At 37.9% G+C, this 23,113-nt stretch overlaps 1 protein-coding gene and 1 long non-coding RNA gene across 9 annotated transcripts in view; one reads left to right on the forward strand and one right to left on the reverse strand.

Moving 5' to 3' along the window:
- The window catches only part of LOC141578721 (metabotropic glycine receptor-like), a 94,995-nt gene extending 72,102 nt beyond the window's left edge, over positions 1-22,893 (forward strand). The window contains exons 3-5 of one of the 3 annotated variants that reach the window (XM_074371169.1): positions 15,681-16,395; positions 21,964-22,109; positions 22,691-22,893. In XM_074371169.1, the coding sequence (XP_074227270.1) occupies positions 15,681-15,932 (252 nt within the window). In that variant the 3' untranslated portion in view covers positions 15,933-16,395; positions 21,964-22,109; positions 22,691-22,893. Of the gene's footprint in view, positions 1-15,680; positions 16,396-21,963 lie in introns of all 3 variants that reach the window. The other 2 variants (XM_074371168.1, XM_074371170.1) reach the window with 2 other exon arrangements.
- The window catches only part of LOC105065078 (uncharacterized), a 36,975-nt gene extending 13,951 nt beyond the window's left edge, over positions 1-23,024 (reverse strand). For 4 of the 6 annotated variants that reach the window (XR_012509380.1, XR_012509379.1, XR_012509378.1 and 1 more), the window contains exons 1-6: positions 22,885-23,024; positions 21,917-21,986; positions 8,683-8,987; positions 7,036-7,126; positions 3,711-3,836; positions 2,255-2,350 (exon numbers count right to left, since the gene is read on the reverse strand). This is a non-coding gene — a long non-coding RNA (uncharacterized LOC105065078). Of the gene's footprint in view, positions 1-2,254; positions 2,351-3,710; positions 3,858-7,035; positions 7,127-8,654; positions 8,988-21,916; positions 21,987-22,884 lie in introns of all 6 variants that reach the window. The other 2 variants (XR_012509381.1, XR_012509382.1) reach the window with 2 other exon arrangements.
- Between the last annotated feature and the right edge of the window lie 89 nt (positions 23,025-23,113).

Genomic DNA, 23,113 nt, shown 5'->3' on the forward strand with positions numbered 1-23,113 from the left:
TGTTCTTTGACTTGACACCAAAAAAAACAAAAAACAACAAAATCTCCTAACAACTTACAAGATTTAAAAAAATGAATAAATTAGACTTCATCAAAATTAATTTTTTTTCTCTGCAAAAAGACCCTGTTAAAAGGATAAAAACACAAGTTACAGGCTTGGAGAAAATATATATTTAAGTCATATATCCAACAAAGGCCAATCTAAAATATCTAAAGAACTTTGAAAATTCAACACTAAAAAGCCAAACAATCAAATTAGAACATGGGCAAAAGACATGAACAGACATTTCACTGAAGAGGATACACAGATGCAAATAAACATGCTTTTCTATTAAGGAAATTCAAATAAAAACTACAATGAAATATCATTATCCACCTATCAGAATGGCTAAAATGAAAAACTGATAACACCAAAAGCTGACTGAAGTTGAGTGAAATGGATCACTCATACATTGCTGCTGTTTGGCATTTCCTTTCAAAACTAAAAATGAGCTTCCCATGCCATCCAGAAATTACATGCTTGAGCTTCATCCCAGATTTATTTTCAAATACAAACTTTTACATGAATGTAAGGAACATATACATATAACTTATGTTTATATATGTGTGTGTATATATATATTCCTTATATTCTTTATATATAAATGTGTGTGTATATATATAGCATATATATGACAGGATAGAAGATATATATATATATCATACATATATATGATATGATAGAATAAAAAAGCCAATCTTAAAAGGATATACACTGCAGGATTCCATTCATGTAACATTCATGAAATAACATAATTATATATATGTAGAATAGATTAGTGGTTACCAAAGGTTAAGAATAAAGGAGAAAGGGACTGGTGTAAGCTATAAAGAGATAACAGGAGGGGAGTCTTGTGGTGATGGTACTCTCTCTGACTGTTGAAATAGTAATACAAGGCTATGCATGGAGCTATACCCACACATTATAAGTAGTGAAATTCAAATAAGCTCTATGGATTGTAACTATGTCAATTTTTCAGTATGGTACTGTACTATAGTTTTGCAAGATTTTAACATCAGGGGAGGCTAGAGGAAGGATACATGGGGCATCCCTGTATATTCCTTTGCAACCTCCTGTGAATCTATAACTATTTCAAAATTTTAAAATTTAAAAAGAAATCACCACAACTATGCAAAAGCAAAGGCTTGGCCAGGTATCAAAGGTTGGTAAAAAAGAATAACATCTTTAAATGAATGCAAAACTTAGGAGAGTAAATATCATTTTCCTATGTTTCCCCTCTGCATTAGTTTCTTAGAGCTGATGTAACAAAGTACCACAAACTAGGTGGCCTAAAACAGCAGAAATACACTCTTCGCACAGTTCTGGAGTACTATAATGAGTTACAGATATCATCAAAGAACTCTAACTTGTGGAATGAACACGCTCTTGGCCTTCAGGACCTTATACTTTCCTAGGGTTCTACTCCTTTCCCAATCATCCCTCTACCATCACTATCTCCTAAATGTAGTCATTTTCTTTAACTTTATGGTTTCTAATCAACTTAATTTTTCCTAACTATTCTATTAGAACATATATGCGTATGTTCATGACCCACTACTGGATTGAAAATGTGTTTATAACACTTTAAAAATGTATTCCCATCACCTAGCAAAGCAACTTGAATAAATTGTTTTAAGTTACTGTACACTCTGTTGAATGTATCTTTAGATAAACAGAAGTTTTAAAGACGTACTGCCATTTGTCTAATTTTGTTTTGGTTACCTGTGCCTTGGTGTCATATCTCAGAAAGTACTGCCAAATCCAACTCATGAAGCTTTTCCCCTATGTTTTCTCCTAGATGTTTTATAGTTTTCAGTCTTAAATTTGGTACTTTGATCCATTTTGTGTTAACTTTTGTACATGACAGAAGGTAAGGATATAACTTTATTCCTTTGCATGTGGGTATCCAGTTTTCTCAGCTTCGTTCGTTAAGGGTACAGTCCTTTCCCGCACTGAATAGTCTTGGCACTCTTGTCTAAAATAATTTTGCCATATATCTGAGGGTTTATTTCTGGTCTCTCTATTCTATTCCATTCATCTATATGTCTGTCTTTATGCCAGTACCACATTATTTGGTTACCGTAACGTAATAAGTTTTGAAATAAGATTTTCCCTAATTATTCTGTCTACAGTAACCTTACCAGCCCAACATTCTCACCAGTTGACCTACTCCTTGCAACAGGAACTTCCTGCTTGCTGATTGTAGCTCACTCACCTGGGCACCGTCCTCCTGTCACTTCCCTCACAACCATCCAGGGCTCCTTCCCTTGCTCCAATGAGGAGATCACAGCCGGCTTAGAAATAGAAAGTCCTAGTTATAAGGAAAGAAATGGAAATGAGGTGGAAGTGAAAGTACCCAAATACTGTGACTCAGAATTGATGAAAAAAATATATAGATGGTACTTGATAAGGTCTAGAGAAGAAAGAAAGGTCAAATTCTCATGTTCAGATAAACTCAGGATCATAAAAAACAAAGCAAACAAATAGGGGGTATATATAATATAGAATATTATATATTATAATTAAATATTTAATTTTAATTATATAAGCTCTCTCTTTATTTTTCTTTGAGGGAAAAAAAGGCGTTTCTCAAAATACTCTCAGATATTTTCCCATGTTAAATGCAAAGTTCTTAGGATGTAACTTCTAAATGCAAATTGTTTAAAAGAGAGTACATTTGCTGTAGTAAATGGAATAGTGTTCATTTCAGCTGTAAATAGTAGATGACACTTTTTTATTACGTCTTATTGTTCTTATTAGCTCTACTGCACTTTGTAGGTATTGCATTTTTTACAAATTGACAGCTTGTGTCAAGCAAGTCTATCAGTGCCATTTTCTAACATTTGCTCACTTTCTGTGTCTACATCACATTTTGGTAATTCTCACAATATTTCAAACTTTTTCTTTATTAAATATTTTATGATGATCTATGATCAATGATCTTCGATGTTACTAATGCAGAAAGATTACAACTCACTTTTTAGCAAGTATTTTTTAATAAAATATGTACATTTTTTGCATATGTTATTGTACACTTAATAGACTACAGTATAGTGTAAACATAACTTTTATATGCACTGGGAAACCAAAAAACTTGTCTACTTTATTGCGGTGGTCTGGAAACAAACCCATGTCTCAGAGGTATGCTTGTACCTCACTTGTGGGTTTTTTGTTTTTTTCTTTAAGAAATAAAGAGTAAAAGTCTCTATAGAAGACAAGGAACAGGATTCTATTTTTTGATCCATGAAGGCTACATGTAAAGCAGATGAAATTTCTTAATCCACTCCATTACGGTGTTAATTGAGAAGGCTAAAAAGCTTCACACCAGGACCTGTGTGTTTAGTTTTATCTATGCTAGTGCAACCTGCATGTTTAGTACAGTGCAAGTGAAACAAAAGACAAAGCCTGGTTTCTTTGACCACGTTAAGCTTTAATGGTACAGGATTCCAATACTGCTCCTTAATCATCAAGGAAGAAAGTCAGTTATAAGAAAGGATAAGAGAAAAGTGTGAGGATGGAGACAATGAAGGTGCACCTCCATCTAGCTGTGCTCATTTCTACACAAAGAGAAAATTCATCTAGTTGTTTGAAAGGTAGACCTAAAATTCATAGTGGAGAAAGCAGAAATTCCAAGAAACAGATTCTGAGTTATTAGAGGCAGATAACTTTACCCAGTGAAACCAAGTTCCTATAGTTCTCCAACATCACATCTTTTATAAAGTCTTCTGCACAGGGTTCAGACAATCCCTTTCCTCCTGAGGAACATCTATAGCCACATCTTTGAACACCACCATCTCCTAAAATGACAAATTACAGTACTACTTTTGAAATTATAAGAAACATTTTTTCAAAAGAAAGAAGTGAGAGGTAGAGGGAAAGAGAGATGATTGCTATGTACAGAGTGGAGAATATAGGACATAACTATGTATAATAACCTTCTATGGTGACATATGATAACAAGAAAAGATTTCAATTATCAGTATCAGGAATTAAAACGGGTGCATTTATATAGATCTGACAGGCATTAAAATGAAAATAAGGGAGTATTATAAATAACTTTATGCCAATAAATTTGACATCTAAGTTGAAATAAACTAATTCCCTGAAAGGTACAAATTAATAGATAAGGGTCTTTGAGGGGCTTTATTTTTTTTTTTCTTTAATCAGTTTAGTAACTTGTACTAATAATAAATTAAGGAAATTAAGAAATTAAAGTCTCCCTATGAAGAAAACTCTAAACTCACATGGTGATCTAGTTTTCTACTGCTGCAGCACAAATCACCATAAGTGTAGTAGCTTAAAACAAAACATTTTTTTATCTGTTGGTTAGGAGTCCAACAGGAGTTTTACTAGACTAAATCAAGGTGTCGGCAGTGCTGTGTGCCTTTCTGGCAGCTCTAGAGAAGAGTCCATTTCCTTGCTTTTTCTGGCTTCTAGCGGCTACTTAACATTCCTTGGCTCGTGGCCCTGTTCCTCCATCTCCAAAGCTAGAAATGTTGCATTTCTCTAACAGAAGTATGCATATACCATACTCACATCCTCTTTTGACTGACTCTTCAGATAACCCAAGATAATCTCCCCATCGCAAAAGCATTAATTTAATCACATCTACAGTCTCTCGCCATGTAAGGTAACATATTCACAGGTTCTAGGATTAGCATATAGATAGCTCTGGGGGGAGCTGTCATTATTTTGCCTGCCACAGATGTTTTTTCTGGCAAATTCTATCAGACAATTAAGGAATAATACTAATTCTATTAAAAAAAAAAAAAACCTCTTCCAGAAAACAAAGGACAATGCATGTTCTGATTTATTTTATAAATTAAGGTGGAATAGATATTTTCACATAAAGAAAGCTAAGAGGAATCTGTCATCAGAAGACACAAAGTATAGAAAATGTTAAGGGCAGATCTTCAGGCTAAAAAGAAATTCAGATCTCAAGAAGAGAGAGCAATTGAAAATTGTATACATGTGAATAAATAAAATGTATTTGCAAAGAATCAAATGAAGGATTTTTTTCAAGATTTTCAACTTCCTTTGTTTCTATGGATTTTCCACTTTTCATTTTGTATATTTGTCCCTTTTCATTGATCACTAATATTCAAAGATTAGTGATCTATCTTGATTTATCTTATTAAATTTTTTTCCTGTTTTCTAACACAATTTTTATCTTTGTAAATTCCTTCCAGATTTCCCTCTACTTACTTTTAACTTACATATTTTTATTATTTTTCAGAAGCATTTAAAGTTATGACTTTTCCCTTAGAGTCCTGCTTTAACTAAATCCCATGGGTTCCAATATGTAGTGCTATCACATTATTAGAAATCCTTTACTTTTAGATTATATTTCTTCTTTGATCCAGGAGTTATTAAGACAAATTTTATAAACTGCTGTAAGAATAGCTTTATTATTTTTCTGATTTTGTAATTAAATTCTAGTTGTATTTCACTGTGTTCAGGGAATATTGCTTATCATTTGTACTTTTTGGACTTTACTGTGGCCTAATATGTCATTTTTATCTGAATGGTTCATAAACACTTGAAAGGAATGCATATTCACCATTATTAGGATTTAACATGTATCAGTAAGGTAGGTTTGATGGAGTATGTAAATTTGTACTTCAATATCCTTACTAAATTTTGTCCACTTGACCTGACATTGACTAAGAGGGTTAATTTATGTCCCCTACTGCTGGCAAGTGTCTATTCTTCTATATGCTCTTCTGTTTGTTTTAGGAAAGTTGCTGCTATAATATTTGATATATGTGCAATTCATAACCATTGTATCTTCATTTTGCTATTTACACCTTAGAATTATGTAGTGTCTATTCTTCTTTGCCATGTTTAATAGTGTGATGTGGCCTGAATTTTAGTGTGTTTTCTTTTAGTTTCAATTTGCCTGGTATACTTTGTCCATTCTTTTATTAAACTTTCTGAATTGCTTAAATGTCTGAAGCAGAGAGTTGAGTTTTAATTCGTGACTCAATCTGAAAGCCTTTTTTTTTTTTAGTAGGTGAGTTAAAGCTCAAATACAGTTATTGATAAGACATATATTTGCTCTTTGGTCTTAGTTTTACCATACAATTAAGTCGCTCATTTTATATATATATAGTCATCCCTTGATAACCATGGGGAATTGGTTCCAGGACCTCTGCAGATATCAAAATCTGCAGATGTGCGAGGTCCTCATATAAAATGGCACAGTATTTGTGTATAACCTATACACATCCTCCCATATACTTTAAATCATCTCTAGATTACTTATAATACTTTATATAATGTAAATGACATGTAAATAGTTGCCAGCATGTACCAAATTCAAGTTTTTTGCTTTTTGGGACTTTCTGAAATTTTTTTTTCCTGAATACTTTCAATCCACAGTTGGTTGAATCCATAGATGTGAAATCCACAGATATGGAGAGCTGACTGCATATACATATACATACACATACACACACACACACGTACACACACACACACACACACAGACATGTGTGTATATATATATTTATTTGTGTCTTAAATCTTAAGCCTTGTACTATATAAGTCATTAATTTTCTGTCTCTTTCATTACAAATTCCACAAGGAATGATTTGTATGTCTGATTTTTTTCCCCCACTAATTTATTCCTAGTTATCTAGAAAAGTGCCTGTCACATAGTAGGTGCTTAATCAATATTTGTTAAATCACTTCATCAAACCAATTATTTCCCTCAAAAGAATACCGTTTCTGTTCTCTCTTTGTTCTGGCAGAAGACTGAGCATACAGGAAATGAGTAAGGATTTATTGAATGAGAATATGAACACTGGTTAGAGAGGAGATGAACAAAAAAGGAAGACCCTGAATTTCTGGCAGCATTACTTACTCACCCACTGGCAAGTTACTGTATGACATTCAGCTAGGTAATAATATCAGGATAAAGAATGCAGATATTCATGTGACCTATAGAAAAAAAAAAAGGCTCTTTCAATGAGGAACAAGAAAACACCAACTTACATGGGCCATAGCTTTTTTAGAATTCAACGTATTTATTAGTCCTCTTCTTGGTTCCACTTTAGAAGAAACTCATAGTCCAAAGAAGGTGTTGCTGAATAAGGGGATTTAAAAAAAAAACAAGAGATGAATGAGATGATCTTGCCTCTGAGCTTCCATTTGCAATGTACTAATTTTAATTTAGAATGGTATTTTCCCCACTTCATGTCTCCTACTCTAGACCCCATACATACATACATAAAAGATTGAAGAGAAATTGGGCAAATCTCAAACTTACTTAAAACAAGGAAGGAATTCAGCTATACCAGTATGGATTTCTTGAATCTATACTGGATTTAGCAGGAAGGATTTAGAGAGGCAGGCCAGCGTCCCAACGCTGTGATAAAATGGACCCAACTGGCCTGCTCAGACCTACCCTGACTAGATTCTCACTGAATTAAGAGGAAAAAGAAAAGGAAATGGACATTATGAAAAGATCAAGGAAATAGAAAATGACTCAAAAGACCTAGTGCATGTGTAATAGGAATTTCAAAAATAGAGACAAAAACAACACCAATAAAAAAGAAGAAATAAATAGAACAAAAATTTCCAAGGCAAAATAAATACTTGAGTCTTTAGTTTGAAGTACTGGTGAAAATTAAAGAATTACATTCCAGAAAACCTTCTGAAATTTATCCTTAAGTACAGAAAAAAGACCTAAATACCTTTTAATAAGAAATTACAAAACAATGTGTATTGTAGTCTAATCTTTGGGAAAAAAAGACTAATGTACATAAGCATATGCGTACATAAGGAGGCTGAAAGCATTTGCAATAAAATGTTCTGAGTAGTTGAAGAATTATAGATAACTTTTACTTTAAATGAAGCAATATAACAAAGAAATTTTTAAGGTTAATATGAACAATCAGGTAAAAAAGCAGCACCTAGTCATCTTAAGACAGTTTTTGGATGTGCAACAGTGTCATTCTTTCCAACTATATTTTAAGTGTTTTTCTAAAAGGGAATGGCAGAAGTAGTGAAGTAGAGAAAAATTATGAGATACTAGGCTTTTCATGAAGCTCAACCTTGTGTGACCTTGAATGTGATACGGAGTTGACGCTGTCTGGCCATGAAGACTATGCTCCTGTGATTCTTGGTGATGTGTGTTAACTCTTCAGATAATTGTTGGGGATGAGGCCTAAGTAGGAATAATGGTAGTTTTTTGGGTTTGGGGGGGTTGTTTACTATATATGTCGCTTTGTCTGAGGTGGTGTGATGATGATAAACACGAGGTGGATTATGTGATTTTGGCTTTATGATGTATGTATGAATACAGGTGGCTACTAGAATCTCCCTAACTGTCTGGGTATAAAGCTTTGGTAAATGTGATTTTCTTTTATCTAAGTGAATGGGGCTTACAGAAATAGCCACCCGCAATCATGGTCACAATCACATACAAACTCCATTTACACATATGGCCATGCACACAATTACACTGTCACAAAAGCACAAATCCAGTTGCTGTCACAACAAACAGCCAAATACACTTAGTCTGAAGACGAAATTCCGTCACGCACTCAACAACCTAATCTACTCTCCCTCTCCTGCACTCAGAGGCCTAACACTCCAGACACTCCACTTGCCTGGCCTTGGGGCTACACAATTCCTTACATTCAGCATCCTCAGGAGGAGCTCTGGTCCATATCCTGATTGCAATTCCAGGAGAGGCCGCACGTTGAGCTTTGCCAACTCAACCGGTCTTGGGAAGCCCTCAGCTGCCTCTGCGGCCGACCATTCAAACGACGCTCCCACCAGAAGTAGCTTCGGCCAGTTGCGTCCCCCGGGCAACGCAGTCCGAGAGGAAAGAGTCCGGGAGGCTAACGAGGTGTGTTTTCCTCCAGGCTTCAGGCTGCACCTCCGTTATTTCACTTGGGCCTGGAGTGACGCCACAACTGCCCAGTTTGCGTGGCTAACACCTGGTTTGGGGATATAAATTCGGGACCTCAGGTTTCTCTGAGGACGGATTTCAGGCCCAACACGGTGGCTGTCCCCACCCTCTCCACGTGGACACTCGTGGGAGTCCGGCTTCAGAGAACTGCGGTTGTCTGACGCGGAGTGATCTGGCCTGTTCTGTGCGGCTGTGATGCGAGATGTGTATTGAGTCCGTACGTGTCCGAGGGTGCGTCTAAAGATCGAGAGAGGATTACATGACACCGACTGTGCAGGTGTCCTGCATGAGGAAATTAGTACGTGAAATGGTTTTGAGACCGTTTGACTTAGTGGATGGGCCGCCTACTGTTGTAGGTTCAGGAGGTGAGCTGCCACGCGCAGTGACTATGATGGTACTAATGTGTGAGTGGTTTGAGACCATGTAATTGATTACACAGGCTTGCGCGCGACGGGGCTACGCCGACAGTGACCTTGTAACATTTGGTGGAAGGCTGTTTGTGCTGGGTCTACCTCTGACCACCCGGAGGCTTTGGCTGTGGCGAGTGTCTGCAGGTGAATTCCACGGGAGAATGGAGGAAGTTGGTCTGTCGGGACTAAGAGGGACCCAGGTGGATGAATCACAGATCCCTGAGGCAGGTCACGTTGGTTCTAAGCCTTACGTGTGGGGGTTGGGGGAGAGAGGTGTGAGGTGACTGTGTGTCTAGGTGTGTGTGAGAGGCTGGAATTAACTGAGAGGGATGGAAACTAGTACAGATTATCTGCCAGAAGGGACACATCTATGGTAAAGATTTTCAACCTTTCTGAGAGGCCAGAAACCCCATCTCTTAAGTGTGAAGAAATGTAGTATCTGTGAGTACATGTAGTTGTGCTTCTGTTTCTGATCCATGTATGTGAAATGGTTTGCACTTGGGAGAGGGTATTGAGTGAAATATATGAAGTATGTGAAGGTGGTTAGCCACAGTACCCAAGTCTCTGGATGAATTGTATGACAATGAAAGGGCTGGTGATTATAACTCTGTGACTTTGAGCTTGTTTGAACTGAGTATGACTGAGTAAGAGGTCATGTGAGAGTTTTGGTAAATGTGTTTGTGTGTGTTAGAATGCGATACATCAAAGTTAAAATCTGGAAGATAGTGTATGTGGCTATGATCTGAATTTACTAAGAATATGAGAGACTGCAATATTAGGAGTGTGTCAGATTGAGTATGAGATGATGATACCTACTTTAAACCTCACTTTACTTACCTCTAAAAAGATAATGGTTAAGCTTCCTGAAGCATCAGTTTTACTTGAACATTAAATTTCCAAGGGAAATTTTTTAAAATCTAATAATACTTAAAACTTGATTTTAAAAATATGAAACAATTTATTGTGATGAAGAACACAAAATGACCATGAAAGATTTTTTTTTTTTTAATCTCTGTTATATGGTAACTGGGAGTTTGGTTGATATTCTTTGGTGGAAGTGAATAGATGCAAAGTCTACTAAATTCCTAACTTGATCTGTATAAGTAGAAGAGTCCTAGGTCAAGTGAACAAAAGCCTAACTTCAGTAATAAAAACAGAGTCATGGCCCCTCAATCAATTCCCAGACTTGACCCACTGTACAGACCTAGAACCCCTTGAATGAGAGATCCTGGTACACTGCAAACAATTGATATTGTTAATTATCCCCATAAGCCTTCCCAAAGGAATCTACAGCCTTTATCAGGATGACTATAAGTTGAGGAAACGGAAATAGCCTTTCAGGGATTACTGGACACTGACTCTGAACTGACACTAATTTCAGGAGACTCAAAACATCACAGAGGCCTACCAGTCATAGTAGGAGCATATGGAAGTCAGATGATCGATGGAGTTTTAGCTCAATTCCATCTCACAGTGGGCCCAGTGGGTGCCTGAACCCATCCTGTGGTTTTCCCCTCAGTTCTGGAATGGGTAATTGGGACAGACACACTCAGCAACTGTAAGAATCCCCACATTGGTTCCCTGCCCAGTTGAATGTGGGCTATTATGGTCGGAAAGGATCAGTGGAAGTTACTAGAACTGCTTCCGCCTAATAAAATAGTAAACCGAAAGAAATACTGCATTCTTGGAGGGACTGCAGAGATCAGTGCCACCATTAAGGACTTGAAATATGCAGGGGTGGTGATTCCCACCACATCCACATTCAACTTTCCCATCTGGCCTGTGCAGAAGACAGATGGATATTGGAGAGTGACAATGGATTATTGTAAGCTTAACCAGGTGGTGACTTATATTGCAGCTGCTATACCGAATATGGTTTCATTCCTTGAGCAAATTAACAAATTCCCTGGTACCTGGTATGCGACAACTAATCTGGCAATTTTTTTTCTCTATCCCTGTTAATAACGACAACCAGAAACATTTGCTTTCAGCTGGCAAGGTCAGCAATACCGCTTCAGTGTCCTACCTCAGGGGTATATCAACTCTCCAGCCCTGTGTCATAATTTAGTTCAAAGGGATTGTGCTACTTTTCCCTTCCACAAGATGCCATGCTGGTCCACTTCACTGATGACAATATGTAGACTGGGCCCAGTGAGCAAGAAGTGGCAACTACTCCAGAATTATTGGTAAGACATTTGTGTGTCAGAGGGTGGAAAAATCAATCCAACAAAAAAACTCCAGGGCCTTCTACATCAGTGAAATTTCTAGAGATTCAGTGATGTGGGGTATGTCACGATATCCTTTCTAAGGTGAAGGATAGGTTGTTGCATCTGGGCCCTCCTCCAACCAAAAAAAGAGGCACAAAGCCTAGTAAGCATCTGGATTTTGGAGGCAACATATTCCTCACCTGGGTGTGTTACTTCCCTTCATTTATTGACTGGCCCCTAAAAGTAAGGCCCAGAATGAGAAGGCTCTGCAATTCTGCAACAGGTCCAGACGACTGCAAGCTGCTTTGCCACTTGGGTCATATGGCCCAGCAGATCCAATGGTGCTTGAGGTATCAATGGCAGATAGGGATGCTGTTTGGGGCCATTTGTAGGAACCTATAGGTGAATCACAGCATAGGCCCTTAGGATTTGAATCAAAGCCCTGCCATCCTCTGCAGTTAAGTACTCTCCTTTTGAGAAGCAGCTTTTGGCCTGCTACTGGGCCTTTGTAGAGCTTGAACACTTATCCAAGGGCCACCAAGTTACCACACAACCTGAGCTGCCCATCATGAACCGGATGTAATCTGACCCACCAAGCCATTAAGTTGAGGGCACATAGCAGCACTTCATCATCAAATGAAAGTGGCATTTTGACTGAGCTGAGCACACGGTGAAGGCACATGTAATCCTCTTATTGGGTAGCACTTCAAACAGTGCACTTGGTTATTTATTTTGTTTGGAAGGAGAAATGGCCAGATGTGTAATTATATATCAATTCATAGGCTGTGGCGAATGGTTTCACTGGATGGTCAGGGACTTGGAAGGAATATGATTGGAAAGTTGGTGACATGGAAGTCTGGCAGAGGTATAAACCTCTCTGAATGAATAAAATGAAGATATGTGTCCTATGTGAATGTTCATCAATGGGTGAACTCAGCAGAGGAGGATTTTCATAAAGTGGATAGGATGACCCATTCTGTGGATACCAGTTTCTTTCCTCAGACACCCTGTCATCACCCAGTGGGCTCATGAACAAAGTGGTCATGGTGCCAATGATGGAGTTTATGCATGGGTTCAACACCAAGGCTGTGCCTGGTTATAGCCATTGCTGACTGCCTAATCTGTCAACAGCAGAGACCAACGGTAAGTCCCCAGTATGGCACCATTCCCTGTGGCAGGTTGATTACACTGGACTGCTTCCATCATGGAAAGGGCAGCATCTTGTTCTCAGTGGAATAGATACTCCCGATACAGATGTGTGCTTTTACTACACATAATGCTTCTGCCAAAACTACCATCTGTGGACTTGAAGAATGCCTGATGCACTGTCATGGTATTCCATGCAGCATTGCTTCTGATCAAGAAACTCGTATCACAGCAGATGAAAAACAGCAAAGGGGCCTGTCCACATGAATTCATTGGTCTTACCATGTTTTCCACCATCCTGATGGCCTGACAGAACAATGGAATGACCTTTTAAAGACCCAGTTTACAATGCCAGCTGGGTGGCGTATCTTGCAGGGCTGAGGCAAGGTTCTCTAGAAGGCTGTATATGCTCTGGATCAGCATCCAATATCTGGTGCTGTTTCTCCCATGGCCGGGATTCACAAGGCCAGGAATCAAGAAATGGGAGTGACAATCACTCATTATTGCCCCTAGTAGCCCAATAGTAAAATTTTTGTTTTCTGTCCCCACAACCTGTGCTCTGCTGCCCAGAGGTCTTTAGTTCCATTCAGGGGAATGTTTCCACCAGGAAACAAAATGATTCCATTGAACTGGAAGTTAAGGCTGCTACCCAGCCATTTGGGGCTCCTTAACCCTCTGAATCAACAGGCAAACAAGGGAGTTACTCTGTTGGCTGGGGTGGTTGATCTTGACTACCAAGGGGAAGTTGTACTGCTACTCTACAAGGGAGGTAAGGAAAAGTATGTCCTGAGTATAGGAGAGCTTTTGGGGCATCTCCTAGTATTAACATGCCCTATGATTAAAGTGAATGGAAAATCACAACACTAATTAGGCAGGATGACTGATGGGTTACATTCTTCAAGAATGAATATTTGGGTCACCCCATCAAATAAAGAACCATGACCAGCTGAGGTGCTTGCTGAGGGCAAAGGGAATACGGTATGGGTAGGGGGAGAAGGTAGTTATAAATGCCAACTACAACTGTGTGACCAGTTTCAAACATGAGGAATGTAACTGTCATCTTGCTTATTTTGTTGTATTGGTGTATATGTGTATAGGAAATATCTTTGTCTTCTTCCCTTTTTTATCCTTTTATCATGTAACATAAGAGGTACTGATCTTTTCTGTTTAAGTACTATTAACTTTACATCGTAATATTTAAGTTATGAGATATCAAGAAGAGTAAACATCACCCAAGGACTTTGCAACCTCTTCTGGGGAAAGGGTTGGTGTATTTTTTGGTTGTATGCAGGATAGTTGAATGATGTAAGGTGGAGGTAGGACCTTGTTATTGTCTTTACTCAGAGATTAAATACGGCTTAAGGAGATGCATATAGGTGCCAAGCTGACAAGGCATGGACTTATGATGGTTAATTTCATGTACCAGTTTGGCTGGGCCATAATGCCTAGATATTGGGTCAAACATCATTCTGGATGCTTCTGTGAAAATGTTTTTTGAATGAGATTAACATTTAAATCAGTGGACTTTGAGTAGAATAGATTACCCTTCATAATGTGGGTGGGCCTCATCAGAGCAAGAAGAACTCTGCCAGCTGAGAGCTTTTGGACTTGAACTACAACTATTCCCTGGGTGTTCAACATGCTGGTCTGTCCTGCAGATTTTGGATTTAACAAGCCTCTGAAATCTCATTAGCTGATTCTTTAAAATCTCTCCCTCTCACAATCTCATGAGCCAATTCATTAAAATCTCTCAATTTCTCTCCTTCTTTACACACACACACACACACACACACACACACACACACACACACACACAAACACACGCGCACACGTGTGCATGCACACATATACATGCACACATATACATATACCCTGTTGGTTCGGTTTGTCTGGAGAACCCTGACAAATACACTAGTCCAAGTATTTTACATATATTATCTCATTTAATCCTCATGCGAACCCTATGAGGGAGGTATCATTACCATTCCCAGTAAACTGATGAGACAAATGAGGCATCAAGAGCTGAAATAACTTGTGAAATGTCACAGAGTTCTTGAGAGAGAGAACCAGAATTTAAATTCCATAGCCCTCAGTCTTTAATTGCTAGATTCTACTATTTTCCAACTCTATGCCTTCTGCTCTGTGTCCTGCATGCTTCCATGTCCAAATTATCGTGAATTCACAGGAATTCTGGGTGTAAATGAATTTTTTCTAGTCAAGTTAATGTCTTATAGTTTTGAATCTCTTGATGTTGGGTCCAAAGGGAAACAAATGGAGTAAGGCGATTCTCTCACAGGATACATGGCATTATGGCTAATTTTTCAGAAATGAAATAAATCCTGTCAAGAAAATAAAACAAAGCAGCAAGACCAAACTTTGAGCCTCTTAGCTTTTCTTTTCTAGGCAGAACACCCACAGGCATGCTTAGAAACCAACAGTTTGTTGGAAAGAAACATACAAGAAATCATTCACGTGCAGCTGTGTTTAGAATATCCTGAGCTGTGAATCTAACCTAAAGATTTACAACTGTGTATTTTCATCTATTTTAAAAAAGAACTTCCCTTTAATAAAATTCCTTAAAATCTATATCCTAAAGTACCTAGTTCTTGTAAAGACAATAGGAAGTATACTTAAGTTTAAATTTATGTAAGTTTGTGGAAGTATACTTAAACCAAAAAAAAAAATGATGCTGTCATAAGCTACAAATCACGTGTTAACGTTTAGAGGTATAAATCCAGATGTTTTTCTTTTATTGTTGATGTCTGACATTCCCTCTGTAATATGTAGATTTTGATAAATGGGATTGTTGTACATATTGTGTAGTAACCTGCTTTAGCCACTGTCAGTACATTTTGAATTTGTCTGTATTTTTTAGTTATTCTACAATTTAATTTTTAATGACCACTTAATACGTTGTTGTAAGGAAGTTCTGGAATTTATTAAACTACTTTATTCCAGACTCAGAAAGCTGAACCATGCCAGAGAAACTCCTTCTACATGCTGCCAAGCTCTTGTGTCTGGCCCACCCTCCCTGTTCTCCCAGGCTCACATGGGACTAGGCTTTCCAGAGTTGGAGTGTTTTTGTCATTTGCAGGACTGTCACTTCTGAAGATGTCTATCAAGTTCTCCCAGACGGAAAGTAAATGCCTGAACCATGCTCAGAGATGTAACCACAAGGATCTGATGTTGGAGTCTGGTTTTGCCAGTTGAGAATATTTCCCCTCATTATTTATAATCTGCCTGCTGTAAGTACTTTGCTTCATTACAACTCTCTGGAGAGCCTTTGGAGAACTGATTTGACGTTTATATAATTGGAAACAAACAACTGTTATTACTGAGGCTTCATTTTCTTGACACCTAAGGTGACCTTGTCTTGCTCTGGCCCTTCTCTTCCTCTTCCTTGGTTGACATCACCACAGCAGATCCAAGTCCCACTTCTTTTCCTAAATACAGCACTTTGTATCTCTAAGGGAGATGTGATTTCCCCATTGCTAAAAAGGAGACAGCCCTGAATGCTAGAGAAAGCAGCGAGTAAGCCAGCTCCAGAAAGAGGGAAGCCATTGCAATAAAAGCTCAGCTGGTGTGAAGAATCAGAACTTTAAGTTGTTGTTTGAGAAGACTTCTCAGAAGCCAGCAGAGAGAACTGAAGTCCCTCCAGCCTGAGTTCCCAAAGGTATGTCACCATCATCCCCATGTGTCACTGTGTCCATAGCTCCTTCTGTAATTCCCTCCAGTTCCAAAGAGAGAAGGATTAGCCTTCAGAATTTATGATTATAAAAGAAATAGACACTAAGTTAAAATTCAGAAAACAGAATCCTAAAATAATGATTGCCCACTGCAAACATTTTATTGTAAATCTCTTTACCCTCCTTCTATACATAGACTTTCCTTTCAAAACCAAAATTGGCTAAATGTTGCTGTTCTGAAACATACCTTCCTTACTTAAATCTAGTGAACATTTTTCCATGCCAATAGGTAAAGGTCTAGTGCATCCACTATAATGGCTGTATTTTTGAAAAGATGAAGGCATACCTTCAGGGTAAATTTCTAAAATTAGATGACAGGTAAACATGTAGATACTTTTTATACATGCTGCCAAATTCCCCACTATAAGGCTTGTACCAGCAATATATGAGACTAATCTCCTATTAGGTTCCTATGGCTGCTGTAACAAGTCATCACAAACTGGGTAACTTAAAACAATAGATATTTATTCTCTCTCATAGTTCTAGGCCAAGAAGTCCAAAATCTCGGTGTCAGCAGGGCCAGACTCCCTCTAGAGATTAGGGGAGAATCTATTCTTTGCCTCTTCCAACTTCTGGTGGAAGGTATTTCTTTACCTGTAGCCCTACCACTCCAATCTCTGCCTCCATGGCTACACTGCCACTTCCTCCTGCTCTGTCAAACTCTCTCTGTCTCACTCTTACAAGGGTATTTGTCATTAGATTAGTTAGGGTCCACCCAGACAATCCAAGATGAATTCCTCATTTTGTAGACATACAAAAACCCTTTTTCCAAATAAATTACCAGAAATTACAAAATGGACATCTGTTTTTGAGGTCACCATTCAGCCCATTACACCCCTGTCTTACTAACAAAATACGTCGTTATACCTTAAAATTTTTGCCATTATGATAGATGAAAAAATGATTTCAGTATCATTTTAATTTGCATTTCTCTTTTCATACATTTAAGGGTCACTTTTACATTTTTTTGTGAATTGTTTATTCATTTCTTTTATCCATTTTTTCAGTCAAGCTTTTTTAGTCTTTCCTTCAATTTTAAGGGTTTTTTTAATTAGGTATAATTAACATATACGTTATATTTCAGATGTATAACATAATGATTCAATATTGGTATACAATGTGAAATAAAGAGCTTCTTTAAATATTAGGAATTCTATGGTTTGAATTATGTCCTCTCCCTTCCCCATTCATATGTGGAAGCCCTAATCCTCAGTACCCTGGAATGTGACTGTATTTGGAGATAGGGCCTTTAAGAAGGTAATTTAGTTAAAATGAGGCTGATAGGATAGGCCTTAATCCAATCTAACTAGTGTCCTTAGAAGAAGAGGAGATTAGGACATGCCTTAATCCAATCTAACTAGTGTCCTTAGAAGAAGAGGAGATTAGGACATACAGAGAGAGAGACACCCCAGGGATGCCAGCATAGGAGAAAAGGCCCTATGAAGACACAGTGACGGGTCAAGAAGAGACCTCAGGAGAAACCAAACCTGCCAACATGTTGATCTTGGACCTCCAGCCTCTAGAACTGTGAGAAAATTAATTTCTGTTGTTTAAGCCACCCAGTCTGTGGTATTTTGTTATGGCAGCCCTAGCACACTAATATAGGAATATTAGCCTTTATCTGTGATAAATCTTACAAATATTTTCTTCCAATTTATAAATTGTCTTTTGATTATGTTTTTTTAATGTAGTCAAATCTTGAATATTTCAAAATTTTCAATATTTTCTTTTATTGTGTCTGTTTTCTGAGTCATAATGAGAAAGTTTCTTCCTACCCTGAGGTTAAAGAGGAATTCATCCATGCTTTCTTCTAGGACTTATATGGTTTCATTTATAATGTTTACATCCCTGATCTATTTAGAGTTTATTCTTGTGGTATGATATGAAGTACAGATATAACTTTATTTTTTTCCAGATGGCAAACTGCTTGTCCCAGCTATATGCTTATAGTTTAACTTTTTATTTTGAGATCATTGTAGATTTATATGCAGTTTAAGAAATAATATACAGATAAGCCACATAACTTCACTCAATTTCCTTCAATGGTAACTTCCTGTAAAAAAAAAAAAATCATGACCAGGACTTTGATATTCATATCATACACAGTACTTACTTACATTTTGCCAGTTTTACATGCCCCATTTGTGTGTATATTTCTGTGTATATTTCATTCTATGCAATTTTATCACATGTGCAGAGTCATGTGACTACCCTGACTACCATCATGATTTAAAACAGTTCTATCCCAGGGATCCCTTGTGCTACCCTTCTGTAGTCACAGCTACCTCCTCTCTACCCTCCAACCCCTGGCAGCCTCTAATCTGTTCTCCATCCCTATAGTTTTGCCGTTTTAAAGAATGTTTTATAAAGGGAATCATACTGTTTGTAATTTTACAAACAGTGGCTCTTTTCCACTCAGCAAAATTCCCTTGAGATCCAAGTTGTGTGTTTCAATGGTTCATTCCTTTTTACTGCTGAGTGTTTTTCCATGGTATAGTTTAACCATTTATTTTAACCAATGGTTTGTTTAACAATTTATCATTGAAGGACATTTAGGTTATATTCAGTTTTGGGTTATTACAAATAAAGCTGCTGTGAATATTCATGTACAGGTATTTGTGTAAACCTAGGTTTTCATTTGTCTGGGATAAATGGTCAAGAGTGGCGTTTCTGGGTTGTATGGTTAGCTCTGTACTTACTTTTTATTGTAAAACTTCACTTATTTCAATTTTGTTCATTCCCAGCTCTATGGATAATCAAATTATCCCATTGTCCATAGGAACTGATGTTTGTAGCATCATTAGTCACAAGGAGAATCCAAATTAAATCCAAATGTACCACTACACACCCACTAGAATGACTAAGATAAGATATTGCCTATGATGTGGATCAATTGGAATCCTAAAAACGTTGCAGGTGGGAATATAAAATGGAACAACCACTTTCAGACACTATTCTGCAATATCTATTAAAGCTAAATTTATATATACTTTCTAACCCAGCAATTCTATTTTTGAGTATATAACGCAAACAGAACTGAATTAATATGTACACCAGAAGACAGTACAAAAACATTCATGAAGGCAGCTTTACTCATAATAGCCAAAAACTGGAAACAACCCAAATATCCTATCAACAGGAGAATGGATAAATAGATTATGGTGCATTTAGACAATATAAAACTATACAATGTTAAACTATATAAAATAACATGAATAACTCTTAGAGATAAAATGTTGAGTAAGAGAGTACATACTGTTGAGTACAGAAGTATATACTGTATGATTCCATTTATATAAAGCTCAAAATCAGACAAAACAAATCTATAGTGATAGAGGTCAGAACAATGTTAATTTTGAGGCATGCTGATTGGGAAGAGACATGAAGGGAGCCTTCTAGGATGTTGAAAAGTTTCATCTTTATCAAATGCTTGTATGGGTTTAAAAAACAAATTGCCAAGCTATGATTTTAAGATCTGCACTCTATGTTGTACAAAAATCCTATTAAAAATGAAGGAAAAGAAATAATTCATGTTCAGTAAATGGCAGATCTACGTTTTGAATCCATAGTTCTCTAACTACAAAAGCAGTTCTCTTTCAATTCTGGTTTTTGCCTCAGAAGCCCAGATTTTATTACACTGAGTGAAACCTGAGCATGCATAATTCATTTAATCAAATAAACACAACTTCCACTAGATCGGTAGATTTAAAAGACTGATGATATCTCTATATAGTCTCACAGTATGTTGTATATTGCTGAAAATCTGGTTTTAACTATGAAAGCTTCATTGTCAACAGTATTTCTGAGACTCTGTCCAAAAGATACAATTACACATGTGCACAAAAAAAAGAAGTGTGTGGTAAAACGCTGGAAAGAACTAAAATATCCTACAATAATACGGAAACAGTTAAAAAATTATAGTATATCCAAACAACGTAGTAAAAAAATTATGCAAGTTTGTAATTTGTTGACATGAAAAATTGTTCACTATATTTTGCTAGATGAAGAAGAAGGATTCATAAAACAGTACTGCAGTGTACTTGTTCTGAATTTTAAAATCCTATATGCCTGTGGGAGGGTATAGCTCAGTGGTGGTTAGCATGGAAGAGGGCCTGGGTTCAAACCCTAGTACCTCCACTAAAAAATAAATAAATAAACCAAATGCCACACACCCCCCAACAAAATTAAAAATAAAATTTAAAAATAAGGAAAAATAAATTAAGAAAAATCCTATATGCCTATATCCATGTGTTAATTCACAGAGCAATAGGTAAAATGATTTGGAATAAAATGTTCAAAGAAGCTGTTTCTAGGTGAGCTTTACTTTAAGCTTTTCTGTATTCTCTATAAACTTCTTTATTAAGAATCTACTAATTTTATAATCAGAAAAAAATAATAAGAGCTATCTCTCCCTATTTGAGAGCAAAAGAAATAATAGGAGATATGAATATACACTATGTAGTGTTGTAGTGGTTTGAATTCTGGCTTAAGAGGCCAGAACTTTCTTCATAGATATGAAGCCTTTCAAATGTGTGACTCAAATACTACCTTAAAGGTCCTAAATCTTAAGTCTGAAGATTTTATACACAGTGGATTCTTCTTACTGGCTGCCCCTCACTTACCTAGGCTTGGATCTCTTGTTAGCCAACCTCTCCACTAGCCATTGCTTCAACAAGGAAATCACACTTTCCTTGGGAATTAATTAATAATAAAACCTGCTTATAGGAGAAGAAATGGGACTTAGGCCTGATGTTGCTAATTCAGACCATTTCCTTGGTCATCAGGCAGAAAGGAAGTTGAAAAAGTAACATCAAGCATTAGGATGACACTTTTGAAATAACACAGCAGGGATGCCCATTTCCACCTCCAAGAATGTTAAATGAGTATTTCAGACAGCTAAGCACCCTAACGAGTCACATTCCCCAGTGAGTCACAGTGATGAGAGTTAAGATGGCCCCAGAATGCAGATTTTGAATTGGAAAATAGAAGAGATATTATAATCAGGGAGAACCAGTTGATTAGTTAATTAAATGTATATCAGTACTATATCACACCCTTGAACAGATTCCTGAGTAGGGTGAGTCATCTATACTGCACTCAGCAGAAGTTAATGCCACATTTCTATGTTTGCATATCCCTGAAATAACAGGAACCCATGTTCCCCTTAAGGTCCTGAAAGGGAATAGAAAGTTAGTGAAGACAGAGGAGCTGGACAGCAAAAAGGAGTTGCTTGGGAAAGTTATTGGTTAGATAAATTATAAAATAACCATGTAAAAGAACACATACATAGACAAATGCAAAGTTGTAGAAAAAATTACGGTTATGGAATATTTTCAAGATATTAGGCCCTGCCTAATAATAACCCAAGCATTTCAGGGGGAGAGTGAGTATTTCCCTTTTCTGAAAAACAAAAACAAAGAGAATAACAACAACAACAAAATCCCTGACCTGAGCTTGGTTTTCAGATATGTTCTGTAATGTTTTCCTTTCCTCAGGGCTCTTCTCTCCAAGAACTGCACTGCAGGAGAAGAGTGAGAAGGAGAGTAGTAAGGACTCATGAACACCAGACCTTTCTTAGAGTACAGACTGGCTAAACTGGAAGAAATTCTTCAATACTACACAAGCTCACATCATCTACCACGTACATACTTACATGGAAATAAAGGGGAGATGGGAGTACTGCTAACCCTTCTCAGTATCAAAGGGAAAGGCCAGGGTCACTGTATCCAGAGCTGAAACTTTCACAGCAAGTTCCCTTGGGATACAGCTTTGGGAATCTCATGGTTCTGAAACATGGAACTTGACCTCAGCTCCCAAGGGAGATCCTCTGAGGAAGGAATCCTACTCCTGGGCTCTCCCCATGTCTTTCTAGGACTCCCAACCTAAAACTCATTCCAAAAACAGCTTTGTGCTTTTTGCTTGTATGTAACCTTAATCCTACCACTCAAATATCTGACTCCCATTTTGGTGACTATTTCTCTGTAGCTGGGGTCCTGGCTATAAAGTGGGAAAAAAAGAGGAAGCAGAGATACAGGAATAAAGATCCCAAGAAAGGATAGAACCTAAAACTGGCCCCTAGGCGGGCAACCCTCACTACCTTGCTACCCACTTTGTGTTAAGCACTGGAGTCTGGGCACTAGAGGTGGGGGTGCCCCGACAAAGGCAACTCAGGCTATGCTTAGATTGCGACTCTGCTTAATACAGGCATCGCCGTCTTCACAGGCACAGATACCCTCTCAAGTGAGATCTTCAACAGACCCCCTCAGTCCCGACGTTAAGCCCAGAACAGCAGAAATGAAGCTCTACCCTGTGACCCAAACTCCTGCCTGGTCACAGAATTAAAAGCCTCGTCCACCACACTGAGTAACAACAGCACTGTCTTCTGAAGGGCGGTCTCAAATCCCACCCCCTCATACCTCACACCACCGCCGACCACGGTCACCCGAAGGGTCCCGCATCCTGCACCTGTCGCGGCCTCAGGACCGCGCGTACACCCCACCTCGTTGTGGCCACAAGCGCGCCGGCACAGGCCTTAGCGCCCGGCTCCCCACACCCTGCGTGCGCCAGAGGGCCGGGGCTTCCTCTCCGTGAGTGCCCGCCGCGCCCGACTCTGAGGACTTGGGAGGGGAACTAGAGACGAACCGG

Source organism: Camelus bactrianus, chromosome 9 (assembly GCF_048773025.1).
Source record: "Camelus bactrianus isolate YW-2024 breed Bactrian camel chromosome 9, ASM4877302v1, whole genome shotgun sequence".
NCBI classification, from domain to species: domain Eukaryota; kingdom Metazoa; phylum Chordata; class Mammalia; order Artiodactyla; family Camelidae; genus Camelus; species Camelus bactrianus.